Source organism: Oryctolagus cuniculus, chromosome 13 (genome assembly GCF_051225735.1).
Source record: "Oryctolagus cuniculus isolate XC-2025 breed Fujian yellow rabbit chromosome 13, ASM5122573v1, whole genome shotgun sequence".
Lineage (NCBI taxonomy): Eukaryota > Metazoa > Chordata > Mammalia > Lagomorpha > Leporidae > Oryctolagus > Oryctolagus cuniculus.
The window spans coordinates 18,036,152-18,060,894 of NC_142879.1; the positions used below are offsets into that span (position 1 = coordinate 18,036,152).

At 58.9% G+C, this 24,743-nt stretch overlaps 1 protein-coding gene across 6 annotated transcripts in view; it reads left to right on the forward strand.

The window, feature by feature from the left end:
* Positions 1-24,743, forward strand: part of LGR6 (leucine rich repeat containing G protein-coupled receptor 6) — a 125,761-nt gene that overhangs the window by 20,302 nt on the left and 80,716 nt on the right. For 4 of the 6 annotated variants that reach the window (XM_008268585.5, XM_017347859.4, XM_008268587.5 and 1 more), the window contains exons 2-4: positions 5,093-5,164; positions 8,192-8,263; positions 13,145-13,216. In XM_008268585.5, coding sequence (XP_008266807.4) covers positions 5,093-5,164; positions 8,192-8,263; positions 13,145-13,216 — 216 coding nt within the window. Of the gene's footprint in view, positions 1-5,092; positions 5,165-6,777; positions 7,216-8,191; positions 8,264-13,144; positions 13,217-24,743 lie in introns of those variants that run through there. The other 2 variants (XM_089312090.1, XM_008268586.5) reach the window with 2 other exon arrangements.

Sequence of the window (24,743 nt, forward strand, 5' to 3'; positions counted from 1 at the left end):
CGGGGTTTGCTCTGGCCTCAGATCTCTGAGCCACCCTTGCCTTGTCCACACCCCACCCTCACTTTGGCCCTGGGATGCTGGTCTTCCCTGCTGACCCCTTCCACCGGGAGTCCCTCTCACGACTGCAGCCTGGACGCACAGGCCGGAATGTCTCTGGGAGAGCGGCCCAGAGCGGAGGACGTGTGTGGGTTCCTGCTGGCACTTTTGTGAGTGAGTTCTCCTTCCCCAGCCACACAGGAGACCCCACAGCAGCCAGGGCAGGATGTGACGTGTGGAATGGGAGGTTGGAGGGGTCCTTGCATTGGTCTCACTGAGCCAGGTTCTCAGATTCCAAATTCTGTGTCCTTGTCTCTGCTACCCATCGCCTGCCTCTGTCGTCACAGAGGGGCTGGCAGAGTGTTCAGTGCCCACAGCCAGCCTCATGGTGGGAGGGAACCCCCCGGCCCCGAGCTGGCCACTGACCTTACTGACCGGGAGCCGGCTGGGAGCTGAGCCCCAAGTGGTCCTTTATAGAGGTTGTGCCCTCGCGGCAGCAGCGGGAGATACTCAGGAGCCATCAGGAAGTGAACACTGTGGCCCCAGGGACAGAGGCCACGCAAGGCAGACTGTGGTGCACGCCTGTGAGCGGCTGTTGCACACCTCTGCTGGCCAGGCACGCTGCTGGGACTGCAGGGGTCAGGATGGCTACAGTGAAGTCCCTGCCTCTCGGAAGGGACCTGTGCTGGACCACACGCTACCTCGGGGTCGCTCTGGGTACTGATGAAGGCCGGTGCGGCGCCAGGTCTGTGGGGAGTGCTCTGCACCATGGTTGGGTGGGTGTGTGCAGACTTCCACAGGGACCCGGGACACCAGCTCAGCGCTGCCTGGGGAGGCTGGGCAAGGCCTCACAGAAGAGGTGACCCTCGGTATGCCTGGGGGTGGGGGGCTCAGCTCCCTGCCACCAACCTGGCTTTCTTCTGAGTAAGTAGATCCTAAATTCTCACTGCCGCCCCTAGAGTGAGTGAGTGAGGTGACGGCCATGTTAATCAGCCTGGTTGTGGTGATCACTTCACAACGTATATGCATATGAAATCACTAAGTTGTATGCCTCAGATACAGAGACTATGAACGAGATAAAGCGTGATGGACTACCTGGCTTTTCCTGGCTGCAGGATAGGTAGCCAGAGGCCCCAGTGGAGCGGGCAGGAAGGGGGGCCCTGCCTCTTCAGCGTCTACTCTAGGCCTCCCCAACAGAACCAGGGCCTCGCCTCCCACTCTGTCTTCCCCCCATAGGAAGGCGAGATTCAAGCTGCCCTAGGCCCTGGTGGGCCCCTGGGGTGTAGCAGGCTGCCTGGGGTAGAGTCTCCGACTGCCCCACCCCCAGCTCGCATGTGCAGCTCCCTGTCCTCAGCTCCTGCTCTGATCACACCTGCTCCTGTCTCCGTGGTGGCATGGCCTCCCCAGCTACCTTGGGTGGTCTGCTCGCCTCACAGGGCGAAGCTCTAACATTTTCCTAAAATGCAGCCAGAAACACCCACTCCCCATGCCCAGCACTGCCCTGTCTTCTCCTCTTCCCTTCCCTCTCCCACTCGCCCGTCCCATCGTGGGTGTGTGCAGCTGAGAGGCCCCTCTAGTGTCCCAAAGGCTGCTGGGAGGGAGGCTTCAGAGCCACACTGGGGCCGTCCTCCCAAGCCCTTGTTCTTCTCTTGCGGGCCGTGTATGGAGTAAAAATGCACTTCAACCCGCAGCAGCGGGATCAGCGACGCCTGAACCTTCAGAGGGTGCTGCCTGTGCAACCACCCAGGTCGTCGGCCCCGGAAGTCAGCCTGGGGGGCACAGTAGTGTGTGGGTGTGTGCATGGTGTGCAGTGTGTATGTGGTATGTGGTGTGCTGTATATATATGGTGTATGCTGTGTGTATTGTGTATGGTGTATGATGTGTATGCATTGTGTGGTGTGTGTGCACTGTGTGTGGTATGTGGTGCATTGTGGTGTGTGTGTGTGTGTGAGTGTGCAGAGTGCCTGAGTGCGGGCATCAGGTGGCAAAGTCAGCTATAGGTCAGATGCCTGAGCAATCTAGCCTCCTCCCTGAGCCCCGAGAAGGACCCGAGACCTAGAGAAGGAACCAGGCTTGTCCAAGGTCACCCAGCCAAGTTTTTCCCATGTAAAGGGTGAGACTTGGTTGAAACTATTCATTTCTCTTAAAGGTTTCTGTTTTTATAGGTGGGTGCTTCAGGGACGTTTGTGATTTATTCAAGTTTTTTTTTTTTTTTAATTAGAAAGAGAGAGAGAGAGAGCGAGTGAGCAGGAGCGCACTCCTATCACCTGGATCACTCCTTAAATGCCCACGTTGGCTAGGGAGTAGGGATGAGGCAGGGAGCCGGGTATCAATCCAGGTTTCACACGCAGGTGGCAGGAACCCAGTGACGTGAGCCATCAGCACTTTCTCCCAGGGTTTGCATGAGCAGGAAGCTGGAGTCAGGATTCCAAGCTGGAACTGGAACTGAAACCGAGGTACTCCAGTGTGGGATGCAAGGGGCCTCCGGACCCGTGTCCCCACTGCTGGGCTCAAGGCCGGCTCCCGTGTGTGACACTGACAGTCCAACACTGCAGCCTCCACGTATGCCCCCACGTGTGACACATGCATGCCCAGCACCCCAAAAAGCAGGTCCCTCCAAGAGCCTAGGTATCCTAGTACACAGCTCCTGCTCCTCCTAAGCACAGGTTCATCAGCTGAGCATCACAGCCACACCACTGCCCTCTTAGTGCCCTGGGTCCAGGCATGGCCTGAATATCTGACCAGGGCTCTCTGGCTGCACACCAGCCTCCCAGGGCAGTCCTCCATGGGTAGGGGTCACTGACTTGGGGGACAGCCTCGGGTGGGGCTCCTGCGCTGGTTTCCTCTGGGCCGCTGCCAGGCGGGGCCTGCCCCATTCTGGGGCCTGGGGCACCAGCTGGGTAGGGCTCAGCTTGGAACCCTCACTTGGCCTCCCTTCTGCAGCTCCACCAGTTCCTCTTCCTACCCTGTTCCCTGGCACCAGCCTCGCCCCTTCTCCTTTGGTGGGAGCGCCAGGCCCGACAGGGCTCCCCTACCCCCCACGGAGCCCTGCAGCTAGACTGAGTGTTGTCTCGGGGCAGGATGTGGGGTCCAGACCTCCTCCTCCCCAGGGGAAACAATGGGGCCGCTGCTGGGGGTGGGGGTGGGGCACAGACACATCAGAGGCCCCTGCAGGGACAGCCGAGGCTGAGCCTGAGTCACACGCCAGGCTGCTCCTTGAGCTCCCTGGTTCCTGTCGGGACACATCCAGAAATGCATTGAGTAAATAGTGAGAGGTGCAGGATGAGCAGGGCCTGGGCCACCAGGGGAGGAATCCAGTGAGACCCGGGCTGTACAGGGGGGCTTTTGCCAATGCCCCTGCTTCCCTGGTAATGGCACCCTGAAGCCCCGCACCTTCCCCCATTAGCCGTCACCCGATGAAGCCTCTTGGTTCTGCTTCTCCCCAGCCTTGCCCTGGGGCCAGCAGCACCTTCTGTGTGCAAGCGGACAGCAGGAGCGAGCTGCAGACAGAGCCGCCCTGTGCAACGCGCTGCTCCCCACTCTGCCCGCCCCGAATGTCCTCCCTCCTGCGGGACGTGGAGCCGGAGCCCGGCTTTATCAGAGATAAAACCTTTGAGACTAAACAGTCTTTTTATAGCTGGGTACTTGCTCCCTAGCACATGTTCCATCCTCCCTGCCATCAGCCCTTCCGGGCACACTCAGAAAGCCCACGAGTTTCTCCAGGGGACAGGGAGGCACTGAGCCATGCGGACACCCGCACACATTCCTAGGGCGGGGAGGCCTGGTGGTGCCCAGCCAGGCGGTGGTCTGATCTGGGCCACCTCTGCAGTCCCTGGGGCAGGGCCAAGCAGAGGCGAGAAGCAGCTGGAAATAGGATGAGACCCAAATGTGGCAGACACACATGTGCGATCCCAGACATGCTGCTCACCCAGCACCGGAGAGAGAACGCTAAGGCAGGCACCACCCACAATCCAATCTCCCCAGCAACCCCCGGCCAAGGGGCTGGGATGGTGCCCAGAGCACACTGAGTGAGACGGGGAAGGCAGAAAGCAAATATTTATTGCGTATGTACTACTTATTAGGCAGTCGGTAAACATTAGCTCACTTAATCCCTGCAAGGTCCCTGCGAGGACTTATTCATCCTGTTTTTATGGTTGAGGATGAGCCCAGGGCCTCGTAGGTGACTGTGGACAAGGGATCTGACCTCGGGCCCTGTCTTCAGAGCGCAATGCTCCTTCTTCTTCTCCTTGGATGTGAAATGGGGAGAACGAGGGGACCTGGCTTGTGGCTGCTGTGAGGACTACATGGGATGATCCGGCTGAAGCGGAGGCCGCCTCTGGCACACGGAACACGTCAGGGTAGTTACCGGGAACCTTGTGTGCACGGGACGTCTCAGAGGACAGCCACGTGGAAGCCACCTGCGGGGTCCCTAAAATCATCCTGGAGGCTTAGAATGTTCTAGACTGAATCCATGGAGCCGTCAGGATCCTCACGTCAGGAGTGCAGGCATCTGCGTGATGTTCCAAGAGCCCACGTGAGACCAAGGCAGGAAGCAGACAGGAAGGAGCCGGCAGAGAAACCCCGACTGCAGGGCTGAATTAAGGATGCCCCTGTCGGGGCCCCGCGTTGATCACAGCGGTGTGTGAGCCTGCTCCATGTGTTGGGATGGCCGTGGGCTCTGGGCCTCGGCGTCCCTGTTGGTGAAAAGTAGATGAGCTGTATTTGCGTTATGAGCCCTGCCTTCCGGGCCTGAAATGCTCTGAGTTTTTCCTCTGGTTTCTCCCTTTCCACCCCTCCCAGGGAGTCCCGCAGAGGACTGGGGACGGTGTGGCAGAGGGGACATGGGAGACTTCAGAGTGCCCCAGGGGGCCTCACCTGGCCCAGTCCTCATTCACAATCAGCTGCCTTGCCAGACTGGCTTTGGAGTGAGGATGGCCTGGGTGTGGGGTGGGGTCTGGCAGGTGCCTCGGGGTCCCCTTTGGGGGCTACAGCTGGACAGTGCAGGGGGGCTCGGAGGGCAGCTCACAGCCCCCTTGTCTGTTGTCTGTCCCCACAGAGACCTCAGTATGAACAACCTCACGGAGCTGCAGCCTGGCCTCTTCCACCACCTGCGCTTCTTGGAGGAGCTGTGAGTAGACGCCTGGCGGGCGGGGCGGGGGAGGCTGGGGTTCCTTGGGGTGGGGTGGACTTGGGCGGGGGGAGCAGTCATCTGTCGGACGTGTGACTCCCAGGGTGGCCACCTCGGGACCACGTGGTGCAGGACGTCCAACATCTCGCTCTCATTCCACCCTGGACCAATGACCCAGCTTTGCCTCTTAAAGCCAACCACTGTACCTTTTCCAGGGAGGCATCTTCTAAAAACATTAAAAAAAATTTTTTTTTCCAAATTTCTTCATTTGAGAGAGAGACAGACAGAGAATGCTTGCCCCTGCTGCTTCACTCCCCAAATACTGAAAAGCAAGGAGCTCAATTCAGGTCTCTATGTGGGTGGCAGGAACCCCTCACGTCATCACTGCTGCCTCCCAGGGTCTGTGTTAGGAAGGTGGAGTCGGGAGCCAGGGCTGGGTACTGACCCAGCCACTCCCACATGGGGTGCACCTGCTCCAGCGGGGAGTCATCGTGGGGCTGTCCTCAGTCCCTGTCCAGCAGCGGCCACGCCCAAGCCAGGTGGCTCTTCTCTGAGATGTCTCCACCTCCCCACAGTGTCTGTCCCACTGCCACTGCCCTCGACATCCGCTGCCCGTGGGGACAGGGCCTCCTACTCCATTCTAGTGCCCCCTGCACGTCTTCCCAGGGGGCATCTGCCAGCTGAAGAGGCTTCTGTGGCTCCACACTGCCCAAAGAAGCCACTGCCCTTAGGAAGCCCGCTTCCTCCACCATGTGCCCCCTGGGTGAGGCCTCCTGGTAGTGGTCACGCTGCAGCTGGAATACCTCAGGGCAGCCTCCCGCCCCAGGGTGCTCACGGGTAAGCCAGTTCCTGTGTCAGAGCACCTGCCCATGTGCTCTGCGAGGCCAGCTCCCTCCGTTCCAGCCCTCGTTTTCCTCTGGTTCTGTTCCTGACACCTCCCGGCCCTGCCTAGCCTGACTTTCACACCACCGCAGCCCCTTGGGCCTCCACACTGCGTTGCTGGCCCTGCGCACACTCTGGGCGCTTGGCCCGAACTGCCCTCCTTCGCCTCGGTGACCCTGACCTTGACCTGTCCCCTCCCCTGGCATGGGGGGGGGGGCTCATTCTGTCCACCCGCTGCCCTGGCCATGGCTGGGTGCTCTAGATCACGGGGATCAGGCCTCTCACCGGGCAAGCCCAGCTCCAGGTGCTCTGAAGGAAAGACCTGCCCGCGCTCTCCAAGAGCAGGCCCGAGAGGGTCAAGAGCAGCCGTGGGTGCGGGCACCTGGGGCCTTCTGTGGCAGGGGGAGGGCCGGGGACTGACAGGTCGATGCTAACTCCCAAGAGGGGCTGCCCCATCTAAGGACCCTGCAGGGCAAACCAGCCCCAGAGACCTCAACTGCCAAGCACCCTGGCACACGGCTTTCTCTTTGTCAGCAACAAACGTCAAGCAAATAGACATTTTTAGGGGCGCAGATGTGGTGACAGCGTCTGAGAGGCTGCTACTGGGTCCACGTCCGTAGGGCTCTCGGCAGGTGTCAGGGTGTGTGGTGGAGCCCTATGGGACGTGCCGAACCGGAAGTGTCTACTGAGGCGGCCGGAAGTTTCTTTCGGGACGGCCGGAAGTGTTTTCTGAGGCGGCCGGAAGTGTCCTCTGGGACAGCCGGAAGTATCTTGAGTGGCCGGAAGTGCCTTGAGGCGGCCGGAAGTGTCTGCTGAATTGTGCTGGGCTGGACTCTGCTCGTTCGGGTTCCGGCGTTCAGCCCATGTTAAGTGTCTCCCGTGGGCTCCCTTTGGAATTGGTGATCGCCCGGTGACGAACATGGAGACGCTGAAACAGACCAGAGCGTGAGGCTCGCTCCTGCGCGGCGCCATGGGGGTGACGCGGCGGCACCCAGGACCTCGCTTTCTGCTGGTGACAGCAGCAGGTGCGGGTGCAGGCTGGCCCAGGAGACGGCGGCCCGGGGGCAGCTCAGGCTGTGGAGCACGCCTGCTCTGCCCCTGGCTCGCCCTGTGACCCGGAGCGGAAGCGGCCTTTGCCCAGCCTCAGCTTCCTCGTCTGGCGTTTGGAGGTAGTACAGGCGGAGCATCCCTACCCAGAAACCCTGCCATCCGGAACACCCCTAACCTGAAACTTGCCAAGCTAGAGTGGAAAATGCTACACAAGACCTCACGTGATGGTTGCAGGTGCTCTAAAAATATTGTATAGGGGCCAGCGCCATGGTGCAGTGGGTTAACGCCCTGGCCTGCAGTGCTGGCATCCCATATGGACGCCGGTTTGAGACGCGACTGCTCCACTTCCGATTCAGCTCTCTGCTGTGGCCTGGGAAAGCAGTGGAAGATGGCCCCAGTCCTTGAGCCCCTGCACCCAAGTGGGAGACCCAGAGGAAGCTCCTGGCTCCTGGCTTCGGGCCATTGCAGCCATTTGGGAAGTGAGCCAGCAAATAGAAGACCTCTCTTTCTCTCTCTCTCTCTTTCTCTCTCTGGCTCTACCTCTCTCTGTAACTCTGTCTTTCAAATAAATAAATCTAAAAAAAAAAAATTTACTTGAAAGGCAGAGTTACATAGAGAGAGGAGAGGCAGAGAGAGAGAAAGAGAGAGAGAGAGAGAGAGGTCTTCCATCCGCTGGTTCACTCCCCAATTGGCTGCAATGGCCAGAGCTGTGCTGATCCAAAGCCAGAAGCCAGGAGCTTCTTCCAGCTCTCCCAGGCGGGTGCAGGGGCCCAAGGACTTGGGCCATCTTCCACTGCTTTCCCAGGCCATAGCAGAGAGCTGGATTGAAATTGAAGCAGCAGGGACTTGAACCGGCGTCCCTATGGGATGCTGGCACTGCAGGAGGATGCTTACCTTAGGGCACAGCGCCGGCCCCATCTGAAACACTCTGACCTGCAGCATTTCAGGCCAGGGCCACTGCGCCTGTCACAGGCACCTTGGAGGGTGCCGTGGGGGTGAGCACAGGTGTGCAAGGGATTGAGCACACTGCAGACCCCTCCAGGGTCCCACCTGGACCACCTGCCCACGCCTCTGACCCTGGTCTCTGATTTGCAGGCGTCTGTCTGGGAACCACCTCTCCCACATCCCGGGACAAGCCTTCTCTGGGCTCTGCAGCCTGAAGATCCTGTAAGTATGGCGTCCACCTGCTTTCCGGGGCCACATCGAGAGCCGTGCCCCGAGTCCTGACTCGCCGCTAACCGGTGCTGCGCCCCTGACCTCCGCTGTGCCTGTTTCTTTGCTTGCATCTGGTGCGTAATGTGCCTCGTCTATCCAGCAACCCCACAGGGCAAGTGAAGTGAGCAACGACCAGCAGCAGCCAGCTTTGTAGGGCTGGGCTCAGGCCCAGGTGCTCTGCCTGACAGCTTGAGGGGCCAGGAGAGGGGTCCGCTGTTTCAGGAAGGAGGCGTCGGGGGGGGGGGGCTTTGGCTTTCTTCTTGAGACCCTGTCTTGGCGTTGGCAGCCACAGCGCCAGATTTGCATCCTCACTGGAAATGGCTGCCCCCCGCCCATCTCCATGCTGCGGCCAAAGGGAGAGGAGGGTTGGACAGGACCTTGTGCCCTTTCACCTCCCTTCGCTTTGCTGTTGAACTAAGGGCCCATTGTAGAGAAGGGAAGGTAGAGGCACCATCTCATCCCATCCCAATCCGCCTCTCTCATTAGCACTGTGCTTCCAGTGCCCCTTCGTGTTCTTAGGATGAGTGAGAGTGAAGGTGTCTGGCAGTGGATGCTGCAGTCTGAAGGCAGGTGGGAGAGAAAGTGATCCTGTGAAAATGGAATGAGGATTTGGGGGCTTCCCTAAAGGGGCGAACCATTCCCCAGTTCTGCCATTCCCTCAAGCCCTGACTAGACTGGCAAGTCATCTTTGTACAGTTGAGCAGGTTGTTGACTGTACAAGAGCATCTGGCCGAGGGGATGAGAAGGGGCTGAAGCCCAGGTCTGTGTCCTGGCATGGGGCCACGTCCACCTAGAAGGGATGCCTTTTCCTCATTTTCTCAGAGTTGCTTGTGGACTCGCGCTGACCTCACCCCTTTCTAGCTGCTCAGCCATCCGCATGTAAGCGCTGGCTCCTTTCACCCCAGCATTGGTCATGGGCACCTCGCTTTCCCTCTGCCGCCTTGCGGGGCCCTCTGCTCCCTCTCTGGCCCTCACTCTGTCCCTCCTGCCTCTGGCCCAGTCCCAGTGTCCTGGCCTCGCCCCCTCCTCCCTGTGTGCCCCTCTCTCTGCCCCGGGGGCAGGGAAGGATTGGAGGCAGACGCGGTGCCGGCGGCCGGCGTGGCGGCGTGTCTGTGCCCAGTGGCAGGCTGAGACCTGCAGCCGGATCAGAGCGCGGGGCCCGCTGGCTGGGCCCTCGGAAGATGTGAGGCTCGCGGCCCGCTCCTAAGTCTCCGGCTTAGAGCTGAGCCTCTCCTTTCTTCTTCGCCTGCGTTAGGCAAGAAATCAAAGCCTCAGAGAAACCGCAGGCCTCCCCCCACCTTTGTGCGATGAGGAGGGCAGCCAGGAGAGGCTGCCGGGGACGGGGGAGCCGAGCTTGGCCCCACCCTGCCGTGACCCCCATCCTCAGAGACCACCGGGCCCCCAAAGCCTTCGGGCCGCTCCTTTGCCTGCAAGGCTGCCCTGTGTTGGGGGGACAGTCTCTTAGTCCCCCTGCACCCCAGGCCTACAGCCCTTTGTGACTGCCAGTGTCAGGGAGCAGGGCGCTCCAGACCTGCAAGCAGACAGAGCCCCAGCCCGGCAGCAGCACACACACAGCTTTGTGTAGGCCCAAGAGACCGAGGCGCTGGTTTCGGGGCCCTCCCTGCGGTGGGCTGTCCTGGGACAGGGGGAGCACGCTGCTACATCCTTCTCCCCTGCCCCCCCACCAAGACAGAGGACTAAGAGGCTTCCCTCTTCGATCCCATCCCCCCACCTCCCGCCTGGAGCTGTTGCCCTGGGCACCCTGTCTGGCACTGAGCTTCCCCGTCTTTGGGCCCACGGCCCCTGGCCCGCACAGTCAGCCCCTGCAGGCAGTTTCCAGCTTCCCACCGCTGTCAGTGCCCCTGGGCCCACTGTCCCTGCTGGCACTAGAGCAGTCCCACGGGCAACCCCAGTCCTGGACTGCCAGGGCCCGAGGATTCACACAGGCACAGCTCCTGCATCCAGACAGACAGGTGCACCCTGGGGTGTCAGAGCTCTTCCCAGGGGATCCTGCTGTCAGCTGGAGCTGAGAACCATGGGTCAGGTGGCTTGTGCCCACCCCACCCCAACCCCGCCCCAGGGCCAGCCAGGGCCAGCAGGAGAAGCAGGGAAGCAAGGACACAAAAGCGCTGGCCCAGGCCCGGGGCCTGGATCCCAGTCCCCAGGCTGCCGTTGGTTTGCTGTCTGCTGCAGGCCGGTCACCTGGCCTCCCTGTCTGCATCTGTGCGGGGCTGCTCCCCGCCTTCGTAACCCAGCTGCCTTTAGGCAGAGGGAGCGAGGAGGCAGGTCGGAGTCAGGGCGACTCCAGCTGCTAGGGTTTTGATTCCCTGAAAGCCAGGATGTTCTGACTGCCAGCCCGCGTGGCAAGGGTGCTGCAGCGTGGTGTTGGGCGGGAGGTACAGGGACTTCAAAATCTTCCCAGATTTCTCTGGGATTTGGCAGAAGAAAGGGTCAGGTGGAGACATGGAGGAACCCTGGAGGGGGGAGCCCATCCCCAACCCTGTTCCCAGCCATCATGTCTCTTGTAGCCTCACCCCAAGCACCTGAGGCCCCTGCTGCACCAAGCTGGTCCCTGGGATGGGAGTGGGGAAGGGCTGACCCTTAGGTGGAAGCTCAGGCTGGCCGGGCAGGGGCAGGGAACGTCCTGGGTTCCCGCATCTCCTGCAGCCGTTCCCTTTGCCAGGTGAGGGAAGAGGGGGTTGAGAGCGTTGGGGGTGACGTAACGGCACCCGGGAAGTGGTGAACTGAGCCCAGATATTAATAGTGATGAATGATGTCAGCAGATGCAGCCTTGAGCGTTCCCCACATGTGGGACACTTGTGGACATGTTCAGCAGGGGTTCTTGACTTTGACCCGTATGATCCATGCTTGAGGTCAGGCCTGCCGTCTGCAGCGTGTGGATGAGAGCAAGGAGGCCTGCGGAGACGGGCGTTGCACAGGAGTGCACAGCAGGTCTGGGGCAGTGCTGAGGGGAGGCCACGCCAGTCCAGGCTCCGGCATTGGAAGGGCACCCACAGGCTGTTTGGGTCCCTCCCTCCCCACAGCCTTGCCCCCTTGAGACGCTCCTCTCAGCCCCTCCGCCCCACGCCCAGGGTGCATCCAGCATTCCCTTGTTCCTGTGCTGCGGCTCTCTGGGTCATACGACGGGTCTTCAAAAGTTCATGGAAAATGCAGATAAAGAACCGTGCAAGGATCTCAAACATTTTTGCACCAAAGTAAACTTATCTTTCTTTTCTAAAAAAGATTTTACTTTTACTTGAATGCCAGAGTTACAGGTGGAGAGGGAGAGAAGTGAGAGAGCTTCCATCTGCTGGTTCACTCCCTAAGTGGTCACAACAGTCAGAGCTGGGCCAGGCTGAAGCTAGGAGCCTAGAACCACAGCTGGGTCTCCCACATGGGTGCAGGGGCCCAGGCACTTGGGCCATCTTCCACTGCTTTCCCACGTGCATTAGCAGGGAGCTGGATTTAAAATAAAGCAGCTGGCACCCATATGGGATGCCAGCATTGCAGGCAGCAGCTTAACTGGCTATGCCACAACACTGGCCCTGTAAATTTATCTTTTAAAAAACAGGTATTTAGGGGCCAGCAGTGTGGTGTAGTGGGTTAAGCTGCTTCCTGCAGTGCCAGCATCCCATATAGGTGCCAGTTTGAGACCCGGTTGCTCCACTTCCTATCCAGCTCTCTGCTATGGCCTGGGAAAGCAGAAGATGGCGCAAGTCCTTGGGTCCCTGCACCCATGTGGGAGACATGGAAGAAGCTCCTGGCTCCTGGCTTCGAATTGGCTCAGCTCCAGCCATTGCAGCCACTGAGGAGTGAACCAGCGGATGGAAGAACTCTCTCTCTCTCTCTGTGCTTCTGCTTCTCTGTAACTCTGCCTTTCAAATAAATAAATCTTCAAAAAATAGGTGTTTATTTATTTTAAAGATTTATTTATTTATTTGTAAGTCAGAGTTACACAGAGAGAAGGAGAGGTAGAGAGAGAGAGAGAGAGGGAGAGAGGTCTTCCATCTGATGGTTCACTCCCCAATTGGCCACATCAGCTTGAGCCTCACTGATCCAAAGCCAGGAGCCAGGAGCTTCTTCCAGGTCTCCCACATGGGTGCAGGGACCCAAGGACTTGGGCCATCTTCCACTGCTTTCCCAGGCCATAGCAGAGAGCTGGATTGGAAGTGGAGCAGCTGGGTCTTGAACTGGCGCCCATAGGGGATGCCGGTGCTTCAGGCCAGGGCGTTAACCTGCTGTGCCACAGTGCTGGCCCCCAAAATAGGTATTTATTTCAGAGGCAGAAAAAGAGAAACAGAGATTAAATCGATATCTTCCATTTGCTGGCTCCCTCCCCTAATGACTTCTCGGCTTGGGCTATAGGAAGTGCGGAGGTGATACCAGTGCCGCTATACTGACCTGGGGGGCTTCCGGGGGCTTCCAGAGACAAGAACTACTTGAACAGAGCTTGCCTGGGGCCCTTGCACCCTAGAGGGGCCTCCCCCTCCCCTAGACCCTCCCTTTCCCCAAAGAAATCCTCAGGCTTCCAGCTGAATGGGCAGGGAAGCAGGCCTGGGGAAAGAAACCGCACATTTCTCCACGTGTTTCCAATAAGCCTTCAGCGGAAGCCCAAGTCCCGCCGCTTCCAGTCCTGCTGCTTCCCGGATGCTTCCTCTCCCTCCTCTCTGGCACCCCTTGTGCTCACCCCTCATGCTCGCAGCCTGCGGAGACACCCTCCCAGCCCCAGTGCGTGCCATTGCCGGTGGGGGTAGGGGCAGCGGTCAGTGCTGGGGCAGGGGGAGCCCCGGCCCAGGGCCTGTTCCGCCCTCACGGTGCTTTCTCTCCGTGTAGGATGCTCCAGAACAACCAGCTGCGAGGAGTCCCTGCAGAGGCGCTGAGGGAGCTGCCAAGCCTGCAGTCCTTGTGAGTCCCGGGAGGGCCCCTCTGGGCAGTCGCTAGCTCCCTGGGGCCCAAGTCACAGCCCAGGGCCCCGGCCACACTGCCCTGCTGCCTGCAGGCCCTGTCCACACAGCGGCTGCTCCTGGCTTTTGTTCCTTTGGGGTTTTGCTGTTGCCGCCAGTGTGTGTTCCCGTACCGTGTGTGTGTGTGTGTGTGTGTGTGTGTGTGTGTTTTGGGGATGGAGGGCTCCAAACACCCACGAGCACTGTGGGAAAGGGACCTCCCTAGGTGGGGCCACCAGGGCAGTGGTCCCGGGGGGCCTGGCATTCTGCCACGGGGGCCCAAGCAGGGGAGGCAGCTGAGACTGCCACCCCACAGAAACATCAAGAAGGGGTTATCTCCCCCACCCATTTCCGCTGCGTGAGGGAGGGACTGCAACCTGGGGCTCACAGGCCACCCCTCACAGATCCACCTCCATGGAGTCTGTAGTTCCTTCCTTCCTAGGGGCAGAGACAGGAACGCGTATTCTAGGGAGCTGTCACCCACCCACTGGCATCCGTGGGGCCTGGGGCTGGGTTTTATTCACGTGAAACACAGCGGGTGTTTAATACACGTTTGTTGAAAGCAACAGAAGTGTCAGGCACACCCACCTATTGAATGGTCGACAGTGAGTAGCTGTTTTGGCAGAAATCAAAATTGAGGGACAGACCAGGGCACAGCGTTTAGCCAGGGGGTGAGAAGGAGGCGTGGTTGGCCTGAACTGTGTCAGAACCAAGGCCTGGTGATGCAAAAGTCACACAACTCTCATCTGTCGTGAGCGTCCTTGGGTGGAAGGAAGCAGGGGCCGGTAGAGGCAGCTGCCTCCCAGGGCTGGCCTCGGCCCCTGCCACCGTCCACAGCGGGGGCCTGAGCCTCGCCCTCCCAAGGTTGGGTCTTTTGCTCTCTCCCGCAGAGCCCTCCTGCTTCCAGGTCAGTACCCCAGGGCCCGCCATCCAGCTGCCCAGCGGCCCCAGCGGCAGAACCTGCCTCCTCTCATTCTTTTTCCTGCTCTCGCCTCTCCATCCAGCCTCACTGCTGGCCAGGGCCTTGTAAGAGGTCAAGGTCAGAAGATCAAAGGCTGAGAGAGCCCACGCTTGCTTTCCACCCGCAGGGCAGCCTAAACATTTGCTTAGGGCACTGACAGAACAGGAGCAGCCAAAAATAGAGGGAGGGCGAGAATCTGACATTTCGTCAAAGCGGACTTCCTAGGGAAACCAGCATTGGGCTTTCACTGAACTTGTGTGCACTTACTTTGAGCTTGTTATTTTCTCAAGTTATGAATCACATCTTCTGCTTAGGGTTTCTAAAGGCCGTGCTTTGCAGCTAGGCACGGCGTTCGGGGCTGCCCAGGCTGGTTCCCCTACGCCTTCTGGAAAGTGGACGGGGGCCTGAAGATGGAGATCGTTGGCCCCTTACTTCCTGGCGGATCAAGGCCGGAGACAGAGGTGCCGTCCCCAGTCCCTCGGTGTGGAGGTAGATGATCGGATTTTGCCTCTTGCAATCCCACGAGAAGGACACTGGCCTACAAGACAGGAAACGTGGCTTCGCGCCCTGGTTCTGATGCTGGCCACGTGCTGCTCACCCTTTCTGCTTCAGCCTTGTTTTCCCTGCCTACCCCGTGGGGCTGCTGTGAAAATCATATCCAGAGAGTATGAAAGGGACCAGCCTGGGATAGGCGCCCTGTGCCTGTGATGTGTGGAGATGCCACTGGGCACTGTTCCTCTCCAACCAGTCGTCAGCTCAGCAATTCATTCAGTCACAAGTCCTCTTGAGATTTTATTTATTTATTTGAAAAGCCAAGTTACAGAGAGCTAGAGGCAGAAGTGGAGGTAGAGAGAGAGAGATCTTCCATCTGTTGGTTCACTCCCCAAATGGCCGCAATGGCTGGAGCTGGGCCAATCCGAAGCCAGGAGCCAGGAGCTTCTTCCAGGTCTCCCACGTGGGCGCAGGGACCCAAGGACTTGGGCCATCTTCCACTGCCTTCCCAGGCCGTAGCAGAGAGCTGGATAGGAAGAGGAGCACCCGGGAATTGAACCAGCACCCATATGGGAGCCGGCACTGGGCACTGCAGGTGGCAGCTTTACCTGCTGTGCCACCGCGCAGACCCCAACTCTTGAGATTTTCCTGGGGAGGCAGAACCTGAGCTGAGTCCTGAAGGGTTAGCGTCAACCCAGTGGAAAGGCAGGGAAGGACACTCGGCCAGAAGGAGCAGCACCTGCAGAGGCACAGAGGTGCGAAGGAACCGAGTGGATGCTAGAGAATTTGCGGGGAAGCGAGCTGGGCTGAACTGTGGGCGTGTATGCCTTGGGGCACTGGCAGGAGGGACAGTCATAGAGGAAGATGTGGAGTTAGCAAGTGGCAATGCCTGGCAAGTAGGCGTGGGCTTTGCTGAGGAGTTGGACTTTGTGCCTGAGGCAGTGGGGAGAGCTTTTAGCAGGAGAGCAGCATGACAGGGTGTGTGTATTGGTAGGATCACGCCGGTGGCAGTTACAGAAGGCATGATGGTGGCCGGAGGAGAGGCGGGGGCGGCGGCAAGAGCAAGTGTCACGAAGCCGTGTGGTCAGGCTGCACGGCCTTTGCCCGCTGGCTGCAAGGCCCTGGGCAGGCCACTTAACCTCAGTGTTTCTGTTCCTTCAGTAGTAAAATGGCAGCGGTGAGATGGTGCCTATGTACCCCCTTAGGGTGGAGTGAAATGAGGCAATAAATGTAGACTTAAAACACTACCTTAATTATTGGTAGTGGTGGTAACAGGGGTGGGAGTTGGGGGAGGGAGGTACCGGTGACACCCAGTACTTTGGCTGTGACACGGGGGACAGGGGTGGGAGTCGGGGGAGGGAGGTGCCGGTGACACCCAGCATTCTGGCTGAGACGTGGAGGTGGACAGGGAAGCCAGGCCCAAGAGCCTGGAACCTGGTAGAACTCACTGAGAAACAGCTGAGTGAGGCGTCCCAGAGGGTGAGTGCTTCGGGGGTGCAGAGAAAGGCATTGCCGGGGCTCCCTTGCACTGGTTGAGTTTGAGCTGCCACAGGTGAGGGCAGTACAGTGGACATCAGCAGGTATGGCCTGACGTTGTGGGAGCTGGGGGATTCAGAGAGAGACCCCTCCAGCCCCATTCAGGTGTCTCCGTCTCAGATGGCTAGAGTCAAGCCCAGGTTGTGGTAGGCAGAGGGAGGGGGCGACAAAGCTCCATGGTGTTGGCACCCGTTCTCCCACTTCTCCCCCAAAGAGCCCCTCTTTGATAACGGCCTCGCTGTCATCAGAAGAGGAAACAGAGGCAGAGAGGCCCAGAGAGCTTCAGGAAGCCACCTCGTGTGGCTGTCATGGGTGGACCTGCCTGCTCCCCGGGAGTTCCAGTGAATGGGAGTGTCCTCCTTCCTGTCCCTATGATGGACCAGAGAGGCTTCCGGGGGCCTGCCCAGCCCCTCCTGGGGTGCTCCGCCCTTGCTGGAATAGGCTGGGGCCTCCAGGGGCTCAGGTCCCCGAGAAGACTGGACCCCTCCAAAAGGGAGCGTCCCCACACTGACTGCTGTGGACATTCCTGGTGCCTCCTGGCACCTCTGTCCTGTGTCTGCCTTCTCCCAGCTGGAGCCAGACACTGATGCCATAGGAGTGAGGCTGGGGGCACCAGCAGCAGTTCTCAGGGTGGGGGTGGGGTGCAGCCTGCACTGCGTTCCAGGCCCAGGCACTGAGTGGGCCATGGCACACATGCTGTTTAGCTTGGCCCCAGGGCCAGCAGCACCCAGCTCTAGGAAGCCCCCTCCCTGGATGCCCTTGCTGCCCCCCAGACCAGTGTATGTGCGGGGGTGGGGTGGCCATGCCAGCCGGATTGCACCAGGCTGAGCCCAGGCCAAGAGAAACTGAGGGGAGCCAGCGGAGCCTGGGGCTGAAAATAGACTGAGAGGTGAGTGGACCCAGGGCGGTGTCAGGAGGCACATGGAAAAGCAGAACAGCACCCCGGAAGGAGCAGGACCAGGCTGGCTGGTCCCAGGAGAGCGGGAAAGGCACCGTGGCAGGAATGAAGGGGAGAAAACAGGACTGCAGCCCGATCCTGGACACCCTGGGCAGGACCACACAGTTACAGGGGCTGGCCCCGCGAAACCCGCCAGACGTGTGTCGTGCTGGGGGCCTAATCGGCATTTCAGCCTCCAGCAGAAACCCAGGTTAGCGCTGCTGCAAGCCTCCTGGCTCAGGCCTACCTTTGCCACGTGGCTGCCTGCCACGGGGGAAGCAAGATGAAGAGGCCTGGTGCAGGGGTGTGGCAGGTGTGCTTGTGGGTGCAGGAAGAGGCCGTCCCAGGAGAGGTGGGAGCGGAGGAGGCCCTCTGCCCAGCACACAATGATATGCAAAGCATGTTCACTTATCTCATTTAATCCTGGGAACTCTGAAGGTGGCTTCCATTATGCCCATTTTACAGATGTGGCAACTAAAGCCCAGACAAGTTACGTGCTGGCCAGAGTCGACACGGCTAGGAGACAGCAGAGCAGGGGTATTGGTTTTGCTGATTCCAAAGTGCCATGCCCCATCAGCTCTTGAGTGCCTCTCTGCAGCTGCAGTCCCGTGGCACCGGGACTTGGGTTCAAGTCCTGGCTCTATCACGGATTAACTGTGAGGCCATGGGCAAGTCATCAGCCCTCCTTGAGGCTAAGGTTCCCCATCTGTGAAATGGGAGGGTCACGTGGGATGACAGAGGGGTGGGTGTCATGGTGAAGCAGGGTAAACTGCTGCTTGAAATGCCTGTGTCTGTATTGGATGACGTGCCTGCTCCAGGCCTGGCTCCTCCTCTTCCGATTCAGCTCCCTGCTAACACACCTGGGAGGCAGCAGGTCATGGCCCAAGTTCTTGGGTTCCCGCCATCCATGCGGGAGACCTGATGGAGCTCCTGGCTCCTGGCTTCCACCTGGCCCAGCCCTAGTTGTTGTGGCCATTTGGTAGTGAACCAGCAGATGGAAGATCTCTCTTACTCTATCACTCTGTCTTTAAAACAAATCTCTTTTAAAAATGGAATGACTGGCAGGCATCCTAAAATGATGTCACACCCTGGAGATGTCAGGACTTCCCGTGGGTTAGCCGACCATGCACCTGCGTGGCCAGTGATTGCCTTGGCCTTGCTCTCTGTGAGCCGGTTTCTCTCTGTGCACCAGGAGCTCTTCTCTGAGCCCTCTAGCCTCTTGCATATGCTGCAAGTTTGAGTGAGGAGGGAAGATCAGAGCATCCCCACGAAGTAGCAGCTGAGCCATTCTGTCCAATGCCGGTATTCCAGGAGGACAGGGTTCAGAGGCGTTCCCAGGGGAAGCCAAAAGCCAGAGGCTTTGGAGCAGGCACCCCCCATCCTGCTCCTCTGACCCTCCTGTGCCCCAGGCTAATGCCCAGGGCCAGGCTCATCACTCCAGCACTTGCTGGCCCTCTGTGTGAGTAAGCCACTTGTTCTTATGTCACTGAATGCTCACAGCAGTCCTCTAGGGTAGTTACTGCTAGTAGGCATCACTCCCATTTTACAGATGAGCAAACCGAGGCCAGAGGGGTACAGAGACTTGCAGCGGAGCCAGGGTCAGTACACATACCTGTGGTGCTGGGCTGCTTCCCACGGGGCTGAATAAGATGACAGTCTTTGGGGACCCAGAGCTCCTGACTCACAGAGAGCTGGCCTTGTGTTATCGAGGATACTGGCTTAGTGGGTTTCTGTGCTTTTCTGGGGCGTGTAGAGTGAAGCAGAGCTGGGGCAGAAGGATCGTGCTGTTTGCCTGGGGAACTGGGGCTGCTAACACTGGGGCCTTGGCATTGATCCTGAAGCCCTCACTGCTGGTGGGAACCCCCGGACATGCCCAGAGAGAGGGACGAGGCTGGCTGTGCTTGGTGACCAGCAGCCGGGAAGAGCACTGAGACATTGCTAGCAGCGGGTCAGCGGCTGGAACGTGTCCATCTTGCCCTTGCAGTCTGGCGAATGCATTTGCAGCCCGTCACAGCCAGCCCCGAGAGGGGAGGCGCAGGGGGCGTGCCTTGCCTGAGATTCTCAGTGGGCTGGAGACAGAGCCCGAGGCACAACCCTGTGGGGTCTTCTTTTTAAACAACTGATTAATTAAATTTCATGTATTTGTAAGTGGGAGGAGAGAGAGATCCTCTATCCATTGGTTTATTCCCCAGATGCCCACAGCAGCTGGGGCCGGGCCAGGCCGAAGTTGCAAGGCTGGCACTTAATCCACATAGGTAGCAGGGACCCAAGTACTTGGGCCATCACCTGCTAACTCCCAGGGTGTGCATTAGCAGGAAACTGGAATTGGAAGCAGAGGCGAGACTTGGGCCCAGGCACTCTGATACCAGATGCAGGTGTCCCAAGCGGGGTCTTAATGGCTGACCTCATACATCGGGTCTTCTTGTGTGACTGCCTCCCCACTCAGAGCCTCCTGGAGGGGAACCTTCAAGGGGCCTGGATGCTTTCCAGAGGAGGAGCTGCCCCCAGGAGGCTGCTCGCAGGTCCCGTGGGGGACAAGGAAGGCATCTTTGAGGGAGAGACTGAGGATGGAGACGGGACTGATGGGATCTGGAGAGAGCTCCCCAGACAACAGCATCTTCATCACTTGGGAACCTGCTAGAAACGCAGATTCTCAGGCCCACCCAGCCCCGATGAGCCCAAACCTCTGAGGGTGGGAGCAGCAAGCTGTGTCGTGGCAAAGCCTGCAGGGATTGTGGCGGGCGCAGAGGACTGAGGGCCACTGCCGTGGCGCCAGGGTTACCCTCCCAGGGCTGCAGGACTGGTGGCCCCAGAGCAGGGGCTTGACATAACACAAGCTGACCTTCTCACAGCTCTGGAGGCCAGAAGTGCAAAATTGAGGTGTCAGCCCGGCTGGCCCCTGCTGCTGAGGTTCAAGGGGAGGCGCCTTCCTTGTTGGCCTGTCACTCCCGCCTCTGCCTTTGTCTTCACATGGCTGTGTCTCTTTCCTTGTGTTTCTCTGAAGTCTCTTAGAGGACACTTCTCACTAGACTTAGGACTCACCTGGATAATCCTGAGGATCCCACCTCAAGAGCCTTAACTTGATTACATCTGCAAGACCTTTTTTTTTTTTTTTTTTCCCCTGAATAAGGTCCCACGTGCAGGCTCTGGGTGTTCTGACAAGAACATATTTTTTTTTATGGTGGCGGGGGGCCATCACCGTTCAACCCATGGCAAGGGGTGAGATGAGGAGCAGAGAGGGAAAGTGGCCTGGATCCAGCAGGGCGATGTTTGGGGTGAAAGGTTGGGAGTTAAGGAAACGGGGAGGATCAGGAAGGACAGGCACCCTGAGCCAGCTGTGCCCGCAGGGAGGGAATCTGGCAGAGTGAGGCCCAGGGCTGGCAGGCAACCGGCGTGACAAGGCCCTGGGGTCTGAGGAGCACTGATCCAAGGCCCCCTCCTGAAGATGCCCAGTCTGCTGTGGAGAAGCCCCCAGGCTGGCTGAGCTCTGCAGGTGATCTGGACACTATGGCCAGCGCCACCCAGCTCGCCTGCTGGCCAGGGAGGGCCCCAAGGCCCAGCTGTGCTGTGGGCCCCGCCGAGGGGTCCCGAGGGATGCGCGAGGTGGCAGCTGGCCTCCCTGGCACAGCTATTTCAGGCGCCCTGATTATATGCTGCTGTATTTGGATCTTGCCAAGGTTCCGGGAGCTGATTACTACATGCGTCTGGGGCAGAGGCTGCTCTGAGGTGGGCGGTGGGCGGGCAGGCAGCCCCCTGCAGCCATGCGGGTCTGATCGTGGGTAATTTGGCTCCTGAGAGAGTAGCCAGCAGAGGATCTGGTGGTGACTCTTTCAGCCACAAATGCTGCTCTGGGACAGAGACAGCCCCAGCTGGACCACCCAAGAGCTGAGTGGTGCCTTGGCCTCACAGGAACACCTCGGCTCAGTCCCGGGGTCTCCTCAGCCCTTCTGCCGGGCCTCCCTGGGCGTGGTGCTGGGGACCTTCTTGGGCCAGAACATTCTTCTCTTACTGAGCCACTCCTGCCCCTGAGCCCAGTGGAGCTCTGAGACAAGCGAGAGCACCAGGATGCTGGGAACTGAAAACTCAGGGCTGGGGCAGGTGCAGGTGAAGCCCCAGGCAGAGCTGGGTGGGGGTGATCCTCTCCCCTTTAGGGCATGTAGAGGCAAGGTTCCCCCTCAGCTCTGCTCCCTCCCGTGTCAGTGCCCCTTCCTGAGCAACCAACATCAGTGTGGAGACCTGGCCTGGGTTCTGGGCACATCTGGAGGGAAGAAGAGACCACCAACTGATGTTTATTTTTCTTTCCACCCACCCATCCATACCCGTCTCCCACCCATCCACTCATCCATCCCATATCTTACCCATATATCCACCCATCTATCCCCCTATCTTCCCATCCACCCATCCATCCACTCACCCAATCATTTACCCATCCACCTGTCCATCCATCTACCCATACATCCACCCATCTCCCCATTCACCTGACCACCCACCCACCCATCCATCCATTTATCCACCCACCCATTTACCCATCCACCTGTCCATCCATCCATCCATCCACCCCTTTACCCATCCACCTGTCCATCCATCCATCCACCCATCCACCCATCTCCCCATCCACCTATCTCCCCATCCACCTGTCCATCCATCCACCCATCCACCCCTTTACCAATCCATCTGTCCATCCATCCACCCATCTCCCCATTCATCTGACCACCCATCCATCCATTTATCCACCCATCCATTCACCTGACCACCCACCCATCCATCCGTCCATCCACCCACCCATCCACCTGTCCATCCACCCACCCATCCACCTGTCCATCCATCCACCCATCCACCCATCTTTCCATTCACCTGACCACCCACCCACCCATCCATCCATTTATCCACCCACCCATTTACCCATCCACCTGTCCATTCATCCACCCATCCACCCCTTTACCCATCCACCTGACCACCCATAAATCCATGTATCCACCCATCCATTTACCCATCCACCTGTCCATCCATCCATCCATCCATCCATCTATCCATCTATCCGTTTGTTCTTTCCAGCTTTGCAGAGTGCTTGACACAGCAAATACTGAGATAATAAAACAAGGGCCTGCCTTTCAGTAGTTTGTGACTTGATGTGGGATATCAGACACACCCAGACCCCCATCCTCACTGCTGCCCTCCTCTTGACTGTGGTCTTAAGCTTCTGAGACAAAAAGTCCATGCTAGTGAACATGTGAAATCAGGGCATAAAAGCCAGGAGGGAGCTGATGGACATGATGGGAACCAGGTGAAGCCTGGAGCATGCTAAGAGTTGTGCTGGTGATTAGTGTTTTCTAAGTGCTTACTGTGTTACAAGGCTCTCAAATAGTGCTTAGCAGATGGTACCTCATTTATTCCTGCAACAAATATGGAGGGGAGGTGCTGCGACACCCACCGCAGTCTTATAGAAAGAGGAAAGCAGATTGAGGAATTGATGTCAGGAATGGGGAAAGGCTCATCTGGATTCCGAGCTCACGCCACTCGTAATATTGACTCTGGAGGGGCAGCTGGGGAGGGACCCCAGAGTCCAGGTTCCTGGGCTGCCTGCCTCACAGCACCGGGAAAGCCCACAATTCCCAGGTGCCTCCTTGGATCTCCAAATGAGGATCTTGAGGGCCAGGGTCTAGTAATCTGCTGCTCTGATCCTTGATCAAGGTGCGTACTGGGGGCCGGCAGGGAGGATGTGGCAAGTGCAGGGTCTCAGCTGCAACCTGGGCCTGCTGATCCAGAATCCGTGTGCGTATCCCACCCTGCACCCCAGGAGGGAGTGTGCAACTTGAGTCTGAGAGTCAGTGATCATTTGTCCAGGAGCCTCCAGGCCCCCTGCCCTCTCCCCACCTGAGCTAAGGCAGGCAGGAGTCATTAGCAGCTGTCCGCTCGCCTGCTCCTTAGGCCCCGAGGACTTTCTGCGGAGCACCTCATGTTCCCCTGCAGTCACTGGAGCCTGGGGGACGGAAATACAAGGTTTGGATCTGTTTGGCTTTAGCCATGCCTGGAGGCAGCGAGGGACCAGATGACCCCTGGGGGGGCACTTGGAGAGATAAAGGTTAGGCTTTGGGTGGGTCTTCCCCATCTTCAGTAACCATGTGGTAGCTAAAATTTTCTTAAGATTTACTTAATTGGTAGGCAACATGACAGGGAGGGGGAGAGAGAGTGAGAGCGAGAGAGAGAGAGAGAGAGATAGCAAGAGCGAGAGAGTCTTCCATCTGCTGATATACTTCTCAAATACCTGCAACAGCCAGGGCTGGGTCAGACCAAAGCCAGGAACCAGGAATCCCCAGTGTGTCTCCACGTGGGTGGAAGGGACCCAAGCACTTGGACCATCTACTGCTGCCTCCCAGGTGCTTTAGCAGGGAGCTGGATTGCTTTAAGCAGAGCATCCAGAACTCAAACTGGCACCCTGATGCCAGTGCTGCCAGCTGCAGCTTAACCCACTGCCCCACAGTGCCTGCCCAGGGCTCCTTCTTGTGAGTGTCTGTATGTCCATCTCACTCTGATCCGTTCCTGACGCTGTCTGGAAGCCCAGTGTATGTTTTCAGAATTCCTGCTTGTGGAAGCCTCAGAGTAGCCGGAGAGCAGGGGAGAGGTAGAGATGGCCGCTGGGGGCAGCGGGGGCAGCACCGTGTCCTGCAGCAGCCTGGCACTGCTGCCCGGGCTCCTCAGTCCTGGTGATGAAGGTGCATCAGTCAGGGTCTGTGATTGTCCACCCTTCTCGAGCCTCTGGGAGCCGGGTGGCTGCCAGCCGCATGGGGGAGTACAGCAGTCCACACCCCTGTGGAAAATGGTGGCGAGTGCCCGCTGGGGACCATAGGCCTTGGGACTTGCCCAGCTGGAGGGGCCCCATCCCAGGTGAGGAAACCGAGCAGCAGAGAGAGGGCGTGACTTCCCCGGTGTCCCCGTGTGCTGGCCTGAAGCCCCGCCAGACCTGCAGATGCGTTTTCACTCGGAAAGGGGATGATCTATTTATGCACCTCCATGGCCACCTCAGCCAGATGGCCCGCAGATCAGTCACTCTGGAATGCGACCCCATCCGGGGGACTCTGGCCAAAGTGGCTTCCTTCCCAGCGCCAGCTCTAACACCTGTTTGGAGACTTGGAGCCAACTCCTTCCCTCGCCCTCCCTTAAACAAAACAACAGCAGTGAGATCTGGCCTGGGGGGCTCTGGGGACCCTGAGGAAGGGTCTGGGTAGCAGGAGACAGGGGTGGGAGGCCACAGTGTTTGTGGGGTGTGCTGCAGTGGGATGGTGGCCATCAGAGGAGTTGGTGCCTTGAGGGGTCCTAACAGCAGCTGAAGTGCAAAGCTCGCCCTTCCCCGAGCGTAGAGCGAGAGGATGGCCGCCCGTGTCCCCTGGGAACAGCTGCTGCCTCTGCTGCCTGGTGAGCGGAGAGCTCAGCACCTGCTCGGGCTGGAACCACGGAGGGCCATCACGGAGGTGACCGAGGCCCCATCCTGTTCTTCAGAGCCTGGCCACACAGGTGGGACGAGACTGGGGGAGGAGGAGGGGAGCAGACAGGAGCCAGAAGGGG